Source organism: Epinephelus moara, chromosome 24 (genome assembly GCF_006386435.1).
Source record: "Epinephelus moara isolate mb chromosome 24, YSFRI_EMoa_1.0, whole genome shotgun sequence".
NCBI classification, from domain to species: domain Eukaryota; kingdom Metazoa; phylum Chordata; class Actinopteri; order Perciformes; family Serranidae; genus Epinephelus; species Epinephelus moara.
In genome coordinates this window covers 30,927,149-30,949,807 of record NC_065529.1, presented here as the reverse complement: position 1 = coordinate 30,949,807, position 22,659 = coordinate 30,927,149, and the positions used below count along the sequence as shown (strand labels likewise).

Below are 22,659 nucleotides of genomic sequence, written 5' to 3'. Positions count from 1 at the left end.
GCAGGTTCCAGCTTCTTAAATGTGAGAATTTGCTTTTCTTAATCATTTATGATAGTCAATTAAGAGTCTTTAGGTTTTCAACTGTTTGCTGGACAAAAGAAGCAATTTGAAGACGTCACTTTGAGCTCCAGGAAATTGTTTTTTTTTTCACATCTATTTGACATTTTATAGACTAAATGATTGATAGATACATCATAAAAATAATCATCTGAATAGTCAATAATACAGGTAATTGTTAGTTGCAGCCCCTCAATTGACTGTTCCTGGTATAAATGCCAAGGAATACATCAGGCAGCCAGCCCCTGCAATCAGAACAAAAAGGACATTTTGAGGACTTTGATAATAAAAGTATATTTTACTTAAAGCTTCAGAGCTGCAGCTCCTAATGCCAGCTAAGAATGAACAGTTGCTACAGTATATACTGTGGTTTCACCATGACAACAGGGCCCAGAGTGAAGCTATGCAAAACCACATGCATTTGTGAAAAGGAAAAAACAAGAAAGAGTGTGAAGAAAAACCACATGATGGAAACTCAGACAGTTGCGTGTATGTTGTGTTCGCCTGTTGAGGGTAAATTCAAATTGGGTCAGGTTTTTAGACAAGCTTCAAGTGTGGATTTGGAACTGTTAAAGGATGTGGATTTATTTTTTACAGAAATATTTAAAGTGTTTCACACAAGAAACTGTTGCAAAGTTTTTCTCAGATTTGGGAAGGTTCAGATTTGTAGTGCTCAGTATAAACTTGAAAATTAAACATAACGGCACAGAATTTTGATCATTAATTTAATTTTCTTACAAATAAAATCATCTCTGTACAGTATATTCATGTTGCAGATCGACAGGAAGTCTCAGGAACACATACTGTCTGAGCTGCTGAGGGCGGCCGAGGGAGCAGAGTGGTCTGACTTTCTCTGAGCTGAGGTCAGATTCAGGTAGCCCATCTCTGCCGATCGAGACAGGGGTCCAGAGATCGAACGATGAGGGGAGGAAGTCACGTCTGTCTGCTTGCTCTGAGTGTTGTCCAAGAGGCTCTGAACTTCAGACGGCTCAGGCATCTTCACACTGGAGACACAATCAAAATTCACAGTCATTTTATTGCGTTTTATTTAGCAAGCAAACAGGTTTTGCTTAAATTCTAAATTGGGATCAGACTTACCTTGAGGTTTGCACAGGGAGGGATTTGAAAACCTGCATAAGATTAGATGTTTTCTTCAGTTCCTAATAAAACAAAAATGATGTTGGATTAATATATCGTTTTGAAAAGAAATACATCTCTCTCTTTTAGACAGTATTTAGCAAAGATGGAGGCCTCTGGCTCCAGAAACAGCAAAGTAGGTCGCTCAGTATTTGTCAAACACTGTGGCAGAAGCAAAGTCTGTGGGGGCTGAGCCCAACAACCTGCGGTGTGTTACAATGACCACAGTGGAGAACATAAACTTTTTAAATCCAGCACTAATGTGGCCTTTTCCCTGACTAAACTTAACATTTTTACCGAACTCATGATAAAGATCTAATAACAAAGTTGTCTGTCCATTTTAAGCTGTGCTATGCATGGCTCTAGGGATGGCACTGTTGGTTAGTTGGTCCACCACTTCGATCGAGACTGAAATATCTCAACAGCTACAGTACTGGATGGATATTTTGTACAGACATTCATAGTAATTTTTTTAAATTCAGGACTTTTGATTGTAACAGAGTAATTTTACAATATGGTATCACTACTTTTACTTCAGTAAAATATCTAGTTCTAGTCAGGAATGTAGTTGATGTAAAGTAGCTTTACAATGACCCAACTACAGCAGTAAATCCAGATCGTAGCCTGTGTATAAAGATGAAGTAGACATGCCCGGTACCTCAGCAAAGTGGAGTGACTGCATGTTTTGCAGGCTGCGTTCCACAACAGCTAGCTGATTGGACATGTGGAGTATTCTGTTTCCTAGTTTCTTGTTTTCCATCTCCAGAAAATCCACCCTTGAGATTAAAGCAAACAATGAAGAGATCTTTGTCAGTGACGACACCTTAGCTAAATGTGCAGTAATCCTTTGAACATAATGTTTAGACTCTGTTTCGTTGTGTGATTTAGTGTTGACGAATTGTTAATTCAGTACCTGCATTTGGACAAAGAGGCTGTTAGATTACTGGCTTTCTTGTTGTGCTCCTCCTCATCTAGCTGTTGCAGGAGCCTTCTCCTCTCAACAAGTAGTTTCTGATTTTCAACAGTGATACTTATGGTAAGCTCCTTTTCCTGTAAAAGAAAAACAGTTTAATGCTTTCCATGACATCCTGCTAAGGCGGTCACTGAGTCAACATATTAACATACAGAAGGAGAGAAGCCGTAATCTTTTTTCCAGGGCAAACATTCTTATATCAACGGAGGTGAGAATAAATATTCTTACTGAAATCAGTCCTGAACATTAATTAATTATAAAACAAATAACTGAATTTAAAACAACATGCTCAAGAGATTGAACCATCAACATGTTAGTGGGATCCAGTTGCCCCACCTCAAACATCCTGGTTTTGTTTGTGGAAGGCAGGACAAACTGCAGATTTACCTTTGCTACTGAATGGGAACACAAGGACAGTTCTCGCTCTAGATTTTGTATCTTCTCGTCGCGCCATTTGGTTTCATCGTCACATTTCTGTTTGGCTCGACACAGCTTGGCCTTGTGCTTTTCCTTCATTTCATGGTATTTACTGTAAAGAGATGGACCACGAGAAGGAGAGAAGCTGTAACACAGGCAGGCTATATGGTAGCTCACAAAGTTGCAAAGCATGGTAAGCCGGTGAGTGATGGAGAGTTTGTGCAGGACAGCTTCTTGAAAGTGGCTGACATCTTATGTATTGAAGCTGTGTGGCTCTCAGTGATGTGCTGGTTCCCTATATTGGCACTCAGCCATCAAAACTTTAAGAATCCCTGGGCTAAAATATAAACTACAGTCTCGTCAAGCTTTAGTTTGTGTTGTGCTTTTCAGCTGACAGCAACATCATACTCATGAGCCTATTACCTCCGCTCTTTGTCGAGGCATTTAAGGGTGTCACAGATCTCCTTCTTGAGTGTCTCGCACTCATCTTGGGTGGCCAATAGAGCCTTCACTGCGTCTTGATAATCAGGACACTCCTATGGTGCAAAATACAGACAGTCATCAGCAGTGATGGGAATTCACAGTACATGTAGTACATTGTGCAACTCACACTGACACATTCAAATAAATGTACAGCTTGGGTTTCTCTGATATAAACACGTGGGTGGGAACAGTTTCTGCCCTTAAATACTGGTCAAAGGTCGCGCAATAAATGGAAGGTAAAACACGTCACCAGACAGTAGGCCTGGTAAATTTTCCAGTAAATTCAAATATGTAAACATTACCTTCCGCAGTGTGTTCTCTTCCTTCTGCAGCAGCTGTAGTTCTTTATCGTCTTGCTGACAGTGAGTGTTTTCACAACGCTGCAAATCTGCATCTTTTTGCTTCTGCAGCCTTCAAACACACACAGAAACCTTTACTAAAAGATACGTTTCTGCAACACTGAGAGTTGGCATGCACATACAGTAGCTGCTGGATGGTGTACAGAGGTAGAATTTCCTACTTTTGTTGCTGAAAATCATTTTCTTTGGCGCAGATGGTAGCTACAAGATTATCCAGCTCATTATGGGAAGGATCCAGCTGCTGCTTGAGGGAATGTATCTGAGAGGATAAGAAAAAGTTTTTGACGTCATGCACAAGCAGCAAAGACTATTGCAGTCCATTTCTCTTAAAAAAAATCTTCTCGATAATTGTTTTGAAGTACTCACTTCTGACTCTGTCTTGAGCAGGCATCTGGGCTGAGTGCTGAGCTTGTTTTGTAAATCTCTGCAGATCTCATTGCTCTGAATCAATTCAGCTGCCTGGGACTGGAAACACAACAAGATCAATATTCAGGTACCATTCATCGACCACAACTTAATTTCATGAGTCACGTTTCTTCATACTTATGTGTTTAGGGTCGGTCAGAGATATGCACATAGAGATTAATAAAACTGTGTTGAACCTTTGCTGTTTGACATAAAAATACAAATAAAAAATAGCAGTTAAAGCGGATATAATCTCTCGTTATGCTCCAGGATTTGTACAGTGAGACTTACTTTGACTATCTCATTAGCCTGGTTGGCCCGAGCCTGCACAGTGAGGAGCTGCTGCTCAGCCTGCTGCTGCTGCTCCTGCAGGGCTGACTCCAGCCGCTCCACCTCTCTCTGCAGAGACACCACCTGAGACACATTATGAAGATCAATGCAGTTACCAAATGTCTGTCTCAGCACAGGGTCCACAATCACAGTGCACTTTAAAGGTTTGACTGGTGGGAGCTTTTACATTTGATAATAATAGAGGCACCAAAGCTTCCAACAGGTGATACTTTGTAGTCTGTAGCTGTGTGCCTCTGCCAACCAGTCACATTGCAGTTTGCACCCTTATATAATACATGTAGCACAGACTTTAAATGGATTGAATAAAAGGCATTAGGTGTATATTTGGTGAAATGGAAGTTATCACTCTATTGACGTATATTATTCCAATGAGAAACATGGCGTTTTCACTTAGAACAGGGGTCGCCAACCTTTACTATCAGAAGAACCATTTTTGACCAAAATAACAAAATTAAAATCTATTTGGAGCCACAAAACATATTTTTTGTAGCCTCATAATGAAGGTAACAAGAATAATATCAAGTCCAAATTAGCCAGTCAACATTAATAGTAGGTCTCCATGAGCATTCATTATTTATTTTTTTTACCACAGGGTGGCTATTCTGCAGTGGGCTATTTATGAGTATTTGGAACTTAAACTGTGCAGAGCTGGCAGTAAAAGCAAATGAAACTGTCCGCACACTACTAAATTCTCTATTCTCCTCTGAAACTTTACTTTCTGGATTTGGATTTATAGATAGCCTACCTAAGGTGCCACCACTTTTGAGGTGTGGCAAAATTTTAGGAAAAAGGTGCCAGGCCACAGAAGTTTGAAGCACATTTTAGCTGACGAAATGTTTAAACTTTTTTTTTTCATTTTGTGCATAGGTGCATAATTTCTGTAGGCCTAAAACAATGATAAACAAAAATTAAAATGCTTAAAAAAATGCGGAATAGCTAAATAGCCCCATGTGGCTCCAGAGCCACAGGTTCCACACCCCTGTCTCAGAGGCTGTTTCTACAGAGAAGTACAGGGAGCTTCATCACATGGCGCTACAATGACTATCACCTGAACTTTAAAATCAGATGAAACAGAATGAATCCTCTGCAAGCACAATCAGTCCACTGATCTGTGATTATGGACAGTGTGCTAGATTATTGCTACACATGCACAGGACAAATGTGCAACTGTTCCTGACTACTGAGTAGGGCAGCAACTAACAATAATGTTTGTTACTGATTAATCTGTAGATTATTTTCTTGAGTAATCGTTGGGTCTATTAAACATTATAAAACAGTGATAAGAGTCTGTTACACTGTCCTTGAACCTAAATTACCTTGATCAACATTTCCAAACCCAGAAGTATCAAATATACTATAACGTAAGACCAAGGAAATCACCAAATCCCCACATTTGAGAACCTGGAAATATCACATTTTTAGCATTTTTGCATGAATTCATAACCAAAATAGTTGTCGAGCGATTTTATCAATTGAATAATTGATTATTATGTGCAGCTCTGCAACTGAGACAGTACAAGTTGTCAGAATAAGACTCATTATCATTATACTGTAGAGAAGAACAACAGCATTAACTGCACACACACTCACTATTAATATAGGCCCAGAGTCTGAAACAAAGCAGACTGAAATATCTCTTCCAGTATCAGCAAAGCAATGAGCCTGAGCAATGATTACCAGAGAAACAGGATGTAGGAAGTTGTAGTCATGACAACTGATAATGCTTCACATATGGATGCAGCTGCAAAGAAACTACCAGAGCTTTACATCAGCACAGTTTCAAGGTGGACGCCCAAGATCAGTGTCACTGATTCAGTATCTGACCAAATGTTTCTGCGTCTGTTCCTGAGATATGGCATCGAAAAATGGCCAGAATACATTGTGATGTCACAATGAAACTGACCTTGGACCTTTTGGATATAAAATGTGATCACTTCATAATTTTATCCTATTATTAAAGACATTATAGACACTCTTGTGAGATTATGTCATAATTAGTGCAGGAATTCTTGAGTTATGGCCAAAAACATGTTTTGAGAGGTCACAATTACCAAGTCCAAGTGGACGTTTGTGCCAAATTTAAAGAAATTCCCTCCAGCCGTTCCTGAAATATTGCATTCATGATGAACGGTCAACCTGGAAACATAGCGCCTCCGGCTACAGCTGTCACAGGTACGGAGGCATAACAGACACAAAGCCTGTGTCACTATGTGCTTGGTAACACATCAGCCGACAAACACACAGTGCCTGATATATCTGTAAATACTTCAAAACAATACGTGTCTTGTCTTCAGGCAGTTTTACTGTAAGCTCAAAAATCCTCCAGTATACAGTGTTTAACCAGGATTTTCTTTTATTTACACTGACATCTTTAAACAAGTTATTGGCTTAAAGAGATACACAGCATGGTGCACTGGCAAGGTAAACTGCAATTTAAAAAAGATGCAGCATAAATATTGGAGAGAATTTGGAAGCTTTTCAGGACTTACTGCGAGGTTTGGTGTCACAACACTTGAAGGATTCTTTATAATCATTATAAGAGACATTTGATGGTGGTTTTGATCAGTTTGTTTGTTTGGAGGAGAGCTGAAACGAAGCTGTCGGGGCCACATTGTTGTGCGTTCAACAGCAATATGAACTATCCATGATAACTTCCATTAGTCTGTTCAAATTTTTATGTACTCACAGTTTCCTCCTTTCCTAAAAGGCGTCTTGTCTGAGCAGTGAGCTCCTCCTGTAAGTGTCTGCAGGTCTGGTTGCTCTGTGCTAGCTCTGCTGCTTGACACTAAACGACAGACACAAGAAGCTACTTTTTCAACACAAATATACACATTCCTCTATCAGATGTGTCGTTTTGAAGAATCTTGAGGAACAAGACTAGTGATGTAGTAAAAATCTGAAACCAGTTGGTCTGTACTGTATCCTACTTTAAACTGGCATCTATCCTTTATAATACATGCAAACATGGTGATAATGATAAATGTTTGAGTTTTGAGTTCCTCGTTGAGACAGAGGGAAGTGGAATAAATGCCAATTCACCCAACGCTGACAAAAAGGATCTATTTCTTCCCCATAGCTCTGCATTCATGTGAGACCTCCGCATGACCAATGACATTAGAATGCAAACTGCATTCATTTATTCACTCCTGAGCAATGAGCTTCTTCTGTTTATCGCTTCTATATTCACATAAGAATTCAGGCATACTTTGATTTTATAACTTGTGCAGATTTTCAACATTTATTTGTTCTCATAATGAGTTTAAGCAATGAGGTTTACTTCAGCCAGCTCTGTGGACTGGTTGGCCTGAACCTGCACAGCGAGGAGCTGCTGCTGCTCCTGCTGGGTGGACTCCAGCTGTTGCAGCTTCTCCTGCAAAGACACCACCTGAGGCAAACACACATACAGAACAGTATTTTCATTACTGATTCATCTGCTGACTATTTTCTCAATTAAACATTTTGTCTATACCCATGGTTCTCACCAATTCTCTGAAGTTTACTTCCACTATTTAACTCACTTTTGAAGTGAGGTCAGTGTGAGAAAGAGTCAAAAGAGACTATTCTGAGCAGAGGTTTCACTTCTTCTGTGGTTATCTTGCCAACTGTAGTTGACGACTATAGAAATCTGGTCCTAATCATATCTAGCAACTGGAATCTTTTCAGATGGAGGTTCCTGAAGTGAAGTATTTTCAAATGGAGGCCTGTGACTGAAAGTGTGTTGGTTTAGGGGAACTTGACCCGAACAAGGTTGTGAGCCACTGGTCTACACTGCATCAAAAGGTAGTAAACATGTCCCTTCAATTTTTCCCTTGGCACAAGCTGACATATTCAAGTTTCTTATTAAAAAATATTAAGTTTGCTATAATGCTTAAAAGACACACATCTCAACATTTGAGAAGCTTTGGTATTTTTTTCTTGAAAGAAGATGAGTCAGTTATCACTGTCAATGATCGTTCAATGTCAATCAACTTATCAACTATAATGTATGTGTATAAATATTTGTCTGTCGACGTTATTACCAGTGGCACACATTTATAAGACAATTGAGAAACACTTAACACTTAAAACACAAATACAAAAAATACAAAAACAATTACGCATCTAAGCCCATGGCCAACATTTCTAATGTACATTTAGAAGTGTTCACAGTGTCACACTGTGGTTAGCAACTCTAGACAGTGGCAATATTTGTGCTGTTTCCCATCCACTGGTTTAACAGACAGGAAAACAATGCAAGCAACTGCAGTATCACTTAGTTGATACAAACCAGCGCAGTGGTCACTGAGCTGTGTCTACACCATCCACACTGAGCAGATGCAGTGCTAAATAAACAGGTGTCTCAGATACAACAGTATGAATGCTCTGTGAAAACTATGAGTCCATTGATCTAATAATATGGACAGTACACTGGATTATAGCCACAACAGTACTAAACAAATGCACATTACTACTGAGCTGGGCTGCAACTAATGATAGTTTAGGTCTATAAAACAGTAACAAGAGTCTGTTGCAATATCCTTGAGCCTAAAGTGACTTCATCATGAATCTTGTTTTGGCTGATCAACATTTACAAACCCAAAAATATTACATTTTTTTATCGTGTTAGACCACAGAGAGCAGCATACGGGCCTACTGTCTGAAATAAGGAAGACTAACATATCTGCCCCTGTACTTAATCGGAAGAAATCAGGGCAAGGGTTTGTTTCACCACTTACATACTTTACAATTTATAAGATCTTACCAACATAAAGCATCACTGAGAGTGAAGTGTGTGGCCCATACCCACAAAATAAGTGCTATAAATATAAGCTTATTCTGGTACTGAAAGTCGAAAGTCTTTGCTGCAAAAATTCATAAATGTAGTGTTTTCTGACAATAATGTTTAGTAACAAAAGACCTTATTCCAGCAGGTATCTTACCGTCTGCTGCAGAGAGCTCTTCTCAGCATCCAGGATGCGCACCCTGTTCCTCAGGGCTCTGATCTCAAGGTCCAGACGATCATTCAGCTCTTTGGCCTTTCGCAGTTCCACCATTTCTTTTGAAATAAAGTCATACAAGTAAAGTAAGTAAGTAAGTAAGTAAATTTTATTTATATAGCACTTCTCACAGAGAGGACTCACAAAGTGCTTCACAAGATAAAATACAAAAAATACAATAACAGAAACAATGCAAAAACACACAAAAACAAATAAAAAGTAAAGTGCAGCGAAATACAGAGATGATACAATGGACAATTAATGGAACGCAAGCCTAAACAGATGTGTTTTTAACTGCTTTTTAAAAATGTCCACGGAAGAGGCCGCTCTCAGCTCATGAGGTAGTGCATTCCACCATTTCGGTGCAACAGCCTTAAAGGCTCTATCACCTTTCGTCTTTAATCTTGTGTGAGGGACAGTAAGTAGGTGGCCTTCAGCGGACCGCAGTGACCTGACAGGACAGTGAAAGGACACCAGATCCGTCAAGTATGCAGGTGCTTGACCATGGAGGGCTCTGTAAGTGATGGTTAGAATCTTGTGCTGGATCCTGAAATTAACAGGGAGCCAGTGCAGGGATGCCAGGACTGGAGTGATGTGAGTGAACTTATGAGATCTGGACAGAAGCCTGGCGGCAGCGTTCTGGACTAGTTGGAGGCGGTCTAATGAAGTTTTATTGAGACAGGTGAAAAGAGAATTACAGTAATCCAGACGTGAGGAAATAAAAGCATGGATGATCATTTCTAGCTCGGAATAAGTTAACATGGATCTGAGTTTGGAAATGTTTTTGAGGTGGAAAAAGCAGGAGCGAGTGACAGTTTTGATGTGGTCATCGAAGAGCATGGCCTGATCAAATGTGACCCCAAGGTTTCTCAACTTGGGGCGCACATTTGCACTGAGGGACCCTAAGCAGCTGGCCACTTTAGATGCTGAGGCATCAGGTGCAATAATTAAAATCTCAGTTTTAGCTGCGTTCAACTGAAGGGAGTTAGAAGACATCCAGTCCTTAATTACATTCATACAATCGTACAGTGAGTCAATTCCATCGGTCCTATCAGGGTTAAAAGAAAAATATAACTGGAGGTCATCTGCATACATATGGTATGAGATACCTTCAAAATTGCTGATGACATCTCTGAGAGGGAGCATGTATAGCGTAAAGAGGATAGGCCCAAGCACTGAACCTTGGGGCACCCCACAAGAAAGGGGGGCAAACTCTGATTTATGAGGGCCAACAGCCACAGAAAAGGATCGATCAGACAGATAGGATTTAAACCAATGAAGGGCGGTCCCTGAGATGCCTACCCTGTCCCTCAACCTGTCTAAAAGGAAAGCACTCGTCAGATAATAAATAATACCTGTTACAGGATTACACTCTGTGAAATGCTGGTTGATTGCATGTATTATAACAAACATTGATATTTTATTTCATTTTAGGTACTTTTTTTATATGATTTAACAGGAAATGTGATTTTTGTTGTGAGGATGAGATAAAGGGCAGCGGGGTGGCTCAATAAGGTGGATGTTTCTGTATGGAGTTTGCACATTCACCCCCTATTTGTGTGGGCTTCCTCCCACAGCCTAAAGACCATAAAACTCTGTAGACTACACACAAAGACAGAAATATGCATATGCATTCTTTTCGTCAGGCTTATAAGGCCGCGCGTACACTTGATCCTGTTTTATAAATCTCAGTCATTCTGGAGCTGGGTGCACACGTACATGCATCATTTTCACTCCCACAGGATGCTATGAATAGATGTGGAAACACTCATAAACATCTGTTTGCATATCGATACTTATACTTAATAGGTCATCAGATTATATATGACACATATCCATGGTTTTTGTACGTACGCATCATTTACACAGCTAACCCCTGCAGGTGATGCAAAATGGAAACTGTAAATTCTCTTAAGCTACAAATATGACTGTGTTTCATTGTGTGTGCAATAGACTGGTGACATGTCCAGGGTGTTCCTTCCCTCTCACCCAGTGCGTGCTGATATAACCTCCAGTCTGTGTGAACAGAATAAGCAAATATATAAAATAGATGAATCTGAGCTGTGCGGGGATTATAGCACAGCTTCTTTCCTCCCTTTTACACCCGATATAAACTCAGTAACATGGCAATTCTTTGGAAACAGACTAAAGAACACACATGAAAAAGAATTCTTACCATATTTCTTCAGTTTTTGTACTTCCTGTCTTAGTTGCTCCACCTCCTGCTGGGCTGCCTGCAGCTCAGGCTCTAAAAAACACAGATGTAAGAATAAACACAAGGCTGCTGGCAGAGTTTCCTCATCCATTGAGAGCAGTGGAAGTTGGTGGTAACTTCAGTTTTAGTTCAGAGTCTGTTTAGATATTGTATAATGGCAAAATAACTTCTGAAAGCTCGTTATATATAATATTTATTAAGGATTCTACGGAAAGTTTGTGATGTTTTCTTTTCTAGCAGTGCTGGAAACCATGATCTAAAGGAATACTTCACCCACAACATTATTATTTGTATACTGCTCACCCTCAGTTACATTAAATTTGTGAAGAATGATTAGATTTTCTTGCACGCCTCCATGGTGAATGAAGAAAAAAGGTCATAGGTAATCATGTTTAATCTCTAAACTTAAGAACTATATCAAAATGCAATTCCTTGTGACTCATCAAGAATTTATTTTTTGGATTCTCTGTTCACCATAGAGGCATGCAAGAAAAAAACAATTATTCTTCACAAATTCCAGGTGAGTAATTGACATACAAGAGATCGTTTTGTGGGTGAAGTGTTCCTTTAATTGTAAAGGAACCTAGAGGAAACGCTGAGATAGTGATGACGTCAAGCTACTGTGTTATCACCATGGAAAATCTCTTTCAGAATGACAAACTGTTTGTAAATAGCTGATTAATTTCTCCCACCATAAGCTCTTTGGGTCAAGTGAGCAGACTCCAACTCATCATTCAAACGCCGGATCTCATTGTGGGCCATGGCCAGCCGGCGGGAGCCCTCCTCCACATCCCGCTCCAGACGGAAATACTCCCTCTCCACGCTGCTTGGCTGGCCGGCCAAGTGCCTGGCCTCAGTCTGAAGAGAGAAGGACAGAGCAACTGACCAAATGACCAGCAGGAAAATATTTGCCGCACTATAACGAGAACTGATGAATACAAACAAGACATGTTCGTAAACACATGCAAGAACAGATAAGAGACCTTGAGAAGTGCACTGGATCAAGATGCATCAGTGGTGTAGTGTCTTGAATTTCTTCTGCCATGCAAAGTTCCCTAGTCTGAGCTGGTAACAGAGCTTAATAACACTGGAACAAAAAAAAAGTTGCAGTTAATGTGGATGCTGCTGAACGGGAGTTTTGAATGGAAAACATGCAAAGACATCCTTATATTCAAGCGTGCATGTTGCGATACACAAAATAAAGCCAGTGCGGCTGATTGTCACTAATTTTGTAATGAAACTGAGTGCAGTTTTTAGTGTTTGTTAGTATGGGATGCAGAAACATTACTGCCAATAAAAACACATACAGGAATAAAAGTATGTTTGCTCTGTGATGCTTTGTGTCCAAAGAGTCTCTTCCATGGGCTCTGGCTATGACGTGGTGCCCCCTTGTGGGAAGACTGTGGAATAACATTAGACCACATCATCAGAATAAGACAAGTGTTTGTGTACTTCATGTCTTTAGGTTCTTCCTCTAACCTGGTGTGCAGTGGTGTTCAGCGCCTGGGCTTCGGTCCCCAGTGTGCTGGCTGTGCTTCCATCACCCGTTAGATTGCCAGGACCCTCATTCGTCTCAAGTAAGGAGGCTCTCTCCACCAGCAGGTAGGCCACCTGCTCACTGGGGCTGCTGTGAATCAGCTCTGTGAGACCCTGCTGGTACAGCATCTTAGCCACCTCACTTATCTGGGCATCTGTCACAACAGAAGATGGTGACAGAGTAGGATTTATAATGATTTAAAATCATCAGTTTGAGGCAGCTTTGCCAACATGGCTTGTGTTCTTTAGGGATAAATGCTCACTGGCTGGTATCACAATGTCACCCTCAGTCCTTTTGTTCCTGTTCTGCCTTTCTGTCCCTCCCTTTAGCCACAGTCCTATGTCCTAACTATGCTTAGGTTATGTTTATATTAACTATTATTTTGTCATACAGTGTAAGTATGGTGCAGGAAGGCCATTCAGTGTGCATGGCCAAAAAATAAATTGGTACAAAATGGTGAGGAAGATGCTGTGAAATCTGTGTAGGTTTGGATTGCAATAAGTTTTTGACCGTGTTGTACAGTGTTACAGTGTGCGATAATGTGCAAGATTGTGTGAAAAAAAACTAAGTAGGAACAGGACCTGTTGTATTTGTAATCTCAAATAAACCTCCTTCAAGGTTTGCCTGCTTCATTAGAGTACACTGGGTCTTCAAAAACAGGTTGAACTGGAGGGCCTTGTACACACAGACAAGAGTATTTTTTAAAACAACCCTTCATTCTCAGGAAAATCCCCATCCACACAAGCACTGTTTTAAAATAAACCTCCGTCCAAATGAAAACACAATTAAAGTGCTGTCAAGAGAATGCCAAACCAACAGGCAGCAATATAACCATAACGCAAAAGCCACGCAAAGAAAAAGAAGATGTTGGCCAATCAGACGCCTGAAAAAAGCTATTAACAGAGGACTTGCTGTTGCAGTGGTGGCACAGTGGTGCTGTGGTTAGCATTGTCGCCTCACAGCAAGAGGGGATCCTGGTTCAAACCCAAGGGAGGGGGAGCCCCTCTGTGCAGAGCTTGCATGTTCTCCCTGTGTCAGTGTGGCTTTTCTCCGGGTATTCCAGCCCTCTCCCACAGTCCAAAGACATGCAGGTTAATTGGTAGGAGTGAATGGTTGTTGTTTGTTGTATGTCAGCCCTGTGATAGTCTGGCAACCTGTCCAAGGTGGAGTCCCCCCTCTCGCTCAATGTCAGCTGGGATAGGCTCCAGCGCCCCTGTGACCCCCAACAGGATAAGCCGTAACAGAAAAAAAAAAACATGTAAAAAGTCCTGTTAGCAAGGTTAGAGCTAGCACTATTTTGGCCATGTCTGCCATTGCATGAAATGCTGCCTCATTTGTGACTTTCTCAACATCTTTACCCTGGACACAGTTTCACAAAAGGTCCACTTTCAGTGACCTAAAACACAGTTTGGACCAAACACCAAAACACATCGAAAAAGCTTCATTTGCAAATAAACCCATGTATGCTTAGACAAGGCCTAAGTGGCATAGGGAACTTGAGCATGTAAAATGGCCACTACAAATGCCCTCAGACTATCCCAGTCATCTGACTCTCATTTACCTGCTCACCTGTTTCAACTTTCCCTCATCAGCCCTGCAGTGTATAACCAGCCCACCAGATTGTCTACATATATGTCGTGCTGTTGCTTTCAGACATACATCCAGTTACCTAGAACCTACCAGACTCTGAATATGGCTCTGTCAGCCTGCACGTTTCCCTGCCTCACTCCTGTTACCTGTGGACTCTCAGTTAATCCTGTTTGGACTTTCTACCCATGCAAGTAAGCTTATGTTTCTTCATTTTATCAGTAACTCCCTGAACTGTTGCTGTCTGTTGGATTATTCTTATTTGTAGATGGTGTGCAGGTACCTTGAAGGGATATTAGACGTTGCAGCTGGTTATTGAGCTGGTCGTTTTCGTCTTGTATCTCCTGAGCTAAAACATCTTTGTGCTCTGTAAAGATCCGGATCTGCTCCAAGGACTTGCGTACCTTACAGAGAAACAGAAAATTGACACAGACCTTGAATTATTCTTGCTCTTCTTGACCGTCTCTGATGTCACTGATAACACAATAGTGATGACTTACCTCTGCCATCTCTGCTAAGTGCTGGGAGCGCTGGGTATCCAGGTCCCATTTCACACTGTTCAGACGGCTTCTTGTGCGCTGGAGAGCCCTCCATAGCAAACACAGCTGAGCCTCCCTAGGGGAGTCAGGAGCGAGTTCCTCCTCAGTGAACCATGTGGCGATCTGCTGCAGCTCTTCCTGGGGATGGTGTGGTGACATGTGGACATGGTCACAAACAGCTGACTTGATCTGATACTTATAAAGGGCTCACTGTCTCTGACTACTTGCATTGTTGGAGGAGACACTGAATGACATCTTTGCAATTATTCTCTAATGTGAACATTATGTAATTCTACTCTGTAGATACAATATCATTATTAAAATATGTGGCCTATTTCTTTATCTCACCCTTCAACTCCAGTTCACTTCTGTGAGAGAAAGTGATGGTGATACAAGATTAAAATACATAAACAACATTTTCAGATAAGATGAGGTGATAATCAACCTTATGTTTTTTTCCTGGTCGTAATAACGCTAACATGTCATATCTCAAGATGGCAAAAAGCTTGTAAAAACAATCTATATCAACAAAGGCTCTACAACTCTGAACTATAGTGAGATAGCTGCCACCTCTTTTGGCTGTGGCGAAAGTTATTTGCACATTTTGGGCAGCAGCTGTTTCTCTCTGTGGAGACAGCTGGCATTGCCAAAATGTTTCCGCTGAACAGCTTCCTCCTTGTTTATCTGTGGTGGTCTGACACTGGGAATAACTGGATAACAGAACAATAGGCTAACTGATCACACTTTATTTCATCTGTGTTAATGTGAAGTCCTTACAGCTTAGTTATTATGTTTAATCACATGCTCTGCAGCCACACTTGCTGAAACCCACACATCTTTTTTTGTTTGTGTTTTATTATGTGTGTGTGCTTTATTTATTTAGTCATCACACATATGACAATAAGTGTAAACAATACAAGGCTGCTCTACGTTCTTAACAATTAAAGCTAAAAAAAAAAATCCAAATCATTCAGACCCTTGTAACCCTCAAAAATAGCTTTGTAAACCATTCTTTTAAAAAACCAAAGATGATCATTTTTAATTTTTAATTTAATCATTTTTAAATCTATAATTGCATTGTTATACAATTTAACCCCAACAATAGCTTGTAATCTCTGTTTTGGGGGGCTTTTTGTGTGGTAAACTTACAAATATGTCAGATCGTATTGCTCTCTTGTACTAAAAAAAACATTTGTGCACAGTCAGGGAGTGACTTTGATTTTGGTCTGTACATTATTTGCATTTTTTTATAATATACCAAGTCATTACAGTTAAAACAGCACGTTGGTGTGATCATAATAACCAATCTACTGTCTGTCCCCTGCTCCAGACTGAAAACAAAAGGTGATCGTGCCTTTGAAGTCGTGGCTCCAACACTTTTAAACTCTTCCATTAGGTTTACGGTCTGCGGAAATGGCCTTCTCCCACCCTAAATTGTCCAGTGCTTGTTCCCTGGTGTGTTTCTGTTTGAGGCCTCAGTAGCGTGTATGTACCCTAAATTAAACTTTCTTTTTGTTGCCTTGTTTTATTGCCTTTGTTTTTATTGATTGCATGTTTCATTGTTGGATTGCTTGATGGTATTTTGTGAGGCACTTCATTTCTGTGAAAGGTGCTATATCAAATACATTTTATTGTGTAGTATTATTATTATTATTACAATATCAATACCTATGGCTTGCTTTTGTGTAAGACACAATAAGATATATAATATGAGTGAAAAATGAATTAAATACAAGGCATTGGGGGTTTAATATGTCCCTAGATTTATACAGGATTGCTACTGACTTAGAAATGTTTCCTTTAATATGGTCAATATGTTGTTTCAATGTTTGTTTATGATCATTTACAACCACTAAGAAATGTTTCAATTTCAACATCTCATCTTCATTCAAAATCCCCATCAATTTCTGTTAGATTTCCAACAACCATGAATTTACTTTTCTTCATATTTAGAGACAGTTTGCTGACATCAAACCAACTCTCATTCAATAACAAACACAAGTTTTCCCAGAGCAAAATACATTTGTATCGTCTGGTGAACCCAAATTTTCCTAAGATGCAAACCATATCAGGATATCAGAGAGGAAATATGTGCACAATGCACAAGACATAAATAATCTATTTGAAGGGCTGGTGCAGCCAAAACAACGAGGACAAATATGCACCCAGTGTAAACAGTACAGTTTGTAGAGCTGAAACAAGCTGGTGATACTGTTGTGTGATACAGGGTGGACTAAGATGATGTTTTAAACCTTTAAAGTGACAAATGGGAGACTGTTAGAAAGTCAATTTAATCTCTTCACCATCTTTGCAGCGTCCACGTTCATTATTTGTTTAACGGTTTACAGTTTTACCGTTAGGTTTTAGCTAACCGTGAAGTAAACTAAACGAAGAAAAAGCAGACTGTGTTCGTACCTCTGATTGGTCCATTAGTCCTGAAGGCGGAAAACTTTCGACCAAGGTTAACCATCACATTTATCACATTTCAGCCTTTAATTTTAGTCCGAAAAAGTCCGACTGCGAGCACCGAAAGTCCGCTGGCATCGGTACAGAGCTCAGCCTCCACAACACCACGACGTAAACGTCCCACTATCGTCTCTCCCAGCTGCTGTCCAACGGTAATAACGGTACGTAACGGACAAGAATGCACCCACTCAACTTCCCACCGTCTTTGTCGGGATTTAATAAACAGAAAGTCGAAACTTTATCGTCAAAAAGCAGCGACGAAGAGTGGAAACGTGATGTGAGCAGAGGCTGGAGGAATGTACAGTAAAGAGTATCTCTCTGTGTCTGTTACTACTTGTAAAAACTCACGGGTCTTGCGCGCTGTGATTGTGGGCTGTCCGTCGGTCCTTGAAGGGGTCTTGTGGGGCTGTGAACAGCGTGAATAGTTCAAAATCACTAATAAACACCAGTAAAAATGAAACTTCGTGTAAGAATCATTTCACATTTAATCTTTGGCTTAGTGAAAATGATGCGATGCATGTATTACAAGCAGAGGTGGAATGTAAATAATTGATTTAATTAGTCCTAATTAATAAGTCCTATTCTAAATCTGAAGCATTTACTTGAGTAGGGTGAATTAAGCTTTCTTGCCATCAGTAAAAAATATCCAATACATGATACAATTCTGTAATACTGAAGATGTTGCCTATGAGAGTTATATTTCAAGGAGGCATGACATGCCCTTTGAGTAAACTGACCCTATACCTCTTTTTTTGGGGGGGTTGGGGGGGGGGTAATATTTTTAATATTTGGCTAGTCCAGCTATAGCAAAAATGACCTGCTGCAAAAAGCACCTAGCAAAATCCAGGTAGTCCATAAATATTTTTATGGTTGATTACTGTTTTGCACACATAAAGAGATTGGGAGACACTAACCTAGAGCACACAGAGCATACACAGTGGTTCTCTGTTGTAAGGTTGATCATTGACCACTTTTCTACTGATTTTAAAGCAGTAGTTCATCATAATCATATTTCCATCAAAGGTTTGTACAATATATTAGCTATGACAGTTTTATGACCTCATGATTAAAACTAGCTAAAGTTCATGTCATTTTCTTTGCCTCATTCATTTCAAGGTCAGCTTCCTGTTTGAAACCTGCCCCACCCACCTACGTGATGTACACCTAATGACGGTATGCAATTTTGTATATGGGGTTTTACAGCTATGGCTCAGCAAATAAGTTTTTTTTTCCCACTCATCAGGTGTGGGGAAAAAAAAAACCTGTGTTATTATACTGTGGCATTTGACCTTAAGTCCCAATCACCCTTAATTCAACCTACTTCCATTTCAACATTATACCTCTACTTCACCACAATTGAGAGTATAATGTCATTTACAGTTACTTTAAAGGGGAGTAAGCCCATTTTCAAAGTTAATATATGTTATTTCTATGGTCAAAGACAGTTCAAAAACCTTGGTAAACATGAACAACTCTTTCCCAAATCCTAAATCTAGATTTCTAAAATTCAAATGTATCATGACGTCATGTAAAAAGTCTGGAGCTGCCCTATAGACACTGTATCGGAAAATATATTATAAATGACAGAGTGCAGCAGGAGGAATGTTCTGGGTATATGGGCAGGGCCGGCCCGATTCCTTTGGAGGCCCTAAGTGGATCTGGGGGGCCCCCTCATTGTCACAATGTTACCCTTCACATAGCACACACATAATGCACAAATGAGCACGTAAAGATGAAAGTGGGACCTATTAGTAGCAAATTAGAATACAGTAACTACTGTATTGGTCTATGATCCCCTAACCTAATAAATGGTCACTCTCCGGGCCTTTTGCTTGACCTGGTTCTGGCTCTGTATATGCGTACATTTTCTGTTTCAGAGTTGAGAACACAACAATAAAATAAAGCTCATTTGGGTATAAATAAGAAAACAAACTAACAAAATCATACCTGATGACATAGCAACTTTAGGACTTACTTCTCTGGTTTCTGGCTTTGAGAGAAAGTTGCTCATGTTCACTAACATTGATTTAACTTTCCTAGGCCGTGGAAATAATATACTCGAGTTCCTAATTTAGGTGGGGTTCGGCTTTATAAATTAAGAATTTTCATGCAAAACCTATGATTCTACATGTGCTGTTATAGTTTAAACCAGTGGTTTTCAAACTTTTGTGCCCAAGGTACATTTAAGGGCAAGCCAAAATCTCAAGGCACACCTGTCTTTATGTCTGTGCGTAATAGCCTCTATAATATGTGTTATCACTCTTATCATGACACAAGACAATAAAAATAAGAAGAAGTAAGACAGGTAGCTTTCATGATACTGTTGACTGACAGTTTTTTTCCTTTTCTTTCGGTGGTAGGTCATCTTCGCTGGTGCTTTTGTTGTAATTTTCTCTGTACAATAAAGCGATCCATTGTCCCACTCATGGCTTTCTCCTTTTAAATGTTATCACCCCTCACACTGGCTGCCAATCAGGGCCTTTAAAGTGTCACACACAGGTTTTTTAAATTAAATTAAATTACATTAAATTTTTTAGCTAGAGTTTGTCTCTTTATGAGGAAATGGGTACGCACAACAAACTACAGTCAATTTAATATTCATTCATAACTTTTGTATAGGCCCATTATTAATGTAATAGTAATGTGTGGTATTCACAAAATCCCACGGCACACCTGGATTGACATCACTGTACACCATTTGAGAACCACTGCATTAAACTACCTAACAGTGTTGGTAATATTAGCACCACCTTGATGGCTACAACAATAAAATGTTGTTTACACATTTAACATTTGCTGCTTAATGCATAATAAAATTTATTCCACTCAAAGTGGCCATTTTTTTCCTGCATTGAACACAAAAGTACATTCTTATTCTACATAAATTTACTTGAGTAACATTTTAAATGCAGGACTGTTACTTGTAATTGGGAATTGTGCATTGCTATTTGTATTGCTACTTTTACTCAAGTAGGATCAGAATACTTCCTCCATCACTGCTTACTGGTAAATAAAGGAGCTGTATGCGGTATTCAGGGCATTAATATAGCAAACAACTATATGCTATGTAAAGATATAGTAGAGTAATGGTGTCCTGAGCAGAGAATCACATCACACTCCCCTGTGTGTGTGTGTGTGTGTGTGTGTGTGTGTGTGTGTGTGTGTGTGTGTGTGTGTGTGTGTGTGCGCTGTAATCTGAGGTTCTCTGGTCTTTGGTGTGGTAGCTGATCCAGCTGAGTGTGCATGTTTGGCAAGGCAAAACTGCTTTATTTGTATAGCAAATTTCATACACTGAGGCAATTCAAATTAGCTTTACAGAGCAATAAAATATAAAACATGATAAAATGTACAGATTTTTTTTAAAAGAGTAAAGAGAAAACATATAAAAGGTCAAATTAATTACTAAATGATGACAATAGGTTCAAGGATAAAAAGATTATTTAAGATAATTTAAAAGTGAGTTTAAAAATAAGTTTGCAGTCATTACAGGGTGGAGTAGGCAGTGTAAAAAAAGAATGTGTTTAGCTTTGACTTAAAAGTGGTCAGAGGCAGGGTGTGTCTAACATCATCTGGGAGGTTATTCCCAGTTTGTGTTGCATGATAACAAAACGCTGCTTTACCATGTTTTGTATTCACCTTTTGGACGGTCAGTAGGTCGGCCCCAGATGTCCCAAGAGTCCTAGAAGGTTCATATGTCACAAGCATGTCAGAGATATATTTGGACGCTGGGCCACAGAGTGATTTACACACAAGTGTAAAGATTTTAAAATCAGTTCTCTGAGTGACAGGTGGCCAGTGTAAGGATTTCAGAGCTGGAGTAATGTGGTCATGTTTTCTAAATTTTGTCAGGACCCCGGCAGCGGCATTCGGAATAAGTTGAAGCTGCTGCTTGTTTTGAAAGGCCTACAAACACACCGTTGCAGTAATCTAACCTACTAGAAATAAAGGCATGGGTGAGCCTTTCTTGCTTTGACATTATTTGTGCATATGAGTCCCTGTGAGTGTGTCTCATGGGTTGTTAATTGCCACTGCTTTGAACTGCACTCATACAGCCCCTGACAATGCTGTCCTGAGACATCATCGAGGAAGCATAGCACCCACCCTCTCGTTTCCCCCCACATTAACACCATCAGGTCTGTCAGTGCTGTTCACGTTATTAGCATTAGTAGCCTCTCATACTGCTCCTTTAAGGAAATACTACTCGTAATCTGGTATAGACCTCCATTGTTGCTCTTGTTAAGGGGTGTAAATAAACCTATCTGCAAGTGTAATCAATATAAAGAATAAACGGCATTAAAATATAGCTGGGGGATTTTCTTTTTAAGAATATTTTTTGGGCATTGTCAACTGTATTGGATAGTTGTAGATGCAGAGGGGAGGCAGCAGAGGCAGCAGGCGGAGAGATAACGGGGTATGACCTGTAATAAAGGTCAACAGCTGGAATGTAACTTGCGGCATTAGTTTATGTGGCATGTAAATCACTTGTGATGTGTTGTTTTTATTATCTTACATTGTATTGCTGTTACTGCATAGCTTATATGATCTTCTGCACGAGATAAACTCCCTCCCTGATTGGAAAATAAAGTTTATTTTTATTGTAACCACTATCAGTTACTGAAACAGAATATCTATGCGATTATTCTTTTGGGGGATTAAATGTAGGATTAAACGCTGTGTGTTGTGTCTTGGGTGGTCTGAGATTTCCTGCACACTTACAGTCTAAAGTGGGCAGTAATCAGCCCTCACTTCCTGCCTTTCAATCACCTCACTCTGGTAATACTGTGGTGGTCTTCATGCCAGGCTGCACAGATGGATGAACAGCTTACAGAGTACACGTGCAGCACTAGCACAAAAATGTAGCCATAATGATATAAAATTTAACCACAGGGCAGCCACACCTAGCACGGTTAGAGTTATGACAGTAGGTTTCAACTGTGTGATTCTGCTTGTCTGAGTAATGGATTTAAGCATACATTACCTCATCATATTTTGTTTTGAATATCAATGCAGACTGGGTATCTGCGCTACAGCTTTTGAGGAAATGTCCTGTTTTCACGCAGGTCTAGAGGAATGTTATTTTTGGTGTTGAGTTGGTCCAGACCACAGATTTTGAGGGGGAGGGCAGGGAACTTTAGAGGAAATGGGTGTTGAGAACTC

At 39.9% G+C, this 22,659-nt stretch overlaps 1 protein-coding gene across 2 annotated transcripts; it reads right to left on the bottom strand.

The window, feature by feature from the left end:
* Positions 1–58: 58 nt before the first annotated feature.
* Positions 59–17,839, bottom strand: si:dkey-264d12.5 (coiled-coil domain-containing protein 30). 2 transcript variants are annotated; one of them, XM_050037998.1, is made up of 21 exons: positions 17,452–17,839; positions 14,998–15,174; positions 14,781–14,901; positions 12,853–13,064; positions 12,681–12,773; positions 12,066–12,231; positions 11,335–11,406; positions 9,102–9,217; positions 7,460–7,567; positions 6,869–6,967; positions 4,123–4,245; positions 3,793–3,891; positions 3,588–3,685; positions 3,370–3,478; positions 3,008–3,120; positions 2,555–2,696; positions 2,108–2,244; positions 1,853–1,970; positions 1,156–1,217; positions 862–1,061; positions 59–302 (listed from the first exon to the last, which is right to left on the bottom strand). In XM_050037998.1, exons 1-21 carry the CDS (start codon positions 17,464–17,466, stop codon positions 250–252), a joined length of 2,433 nt encoding a protein of 810 aa, XP_049893955.1. In that variant the 5' UTR covers positions 17,467–17,839; the 3' UTR covers positions 59–249. The 2 variants fall into 2 exon arrangements, with proteins under 2 accessions (XP_049893955.1, XP_049893956.1); XM_050037999.1 differs by lacking the exon at positions 6,869–6,967.
* Positions 17,840–22,659: the final 4,820 nt, after the last annotated feature.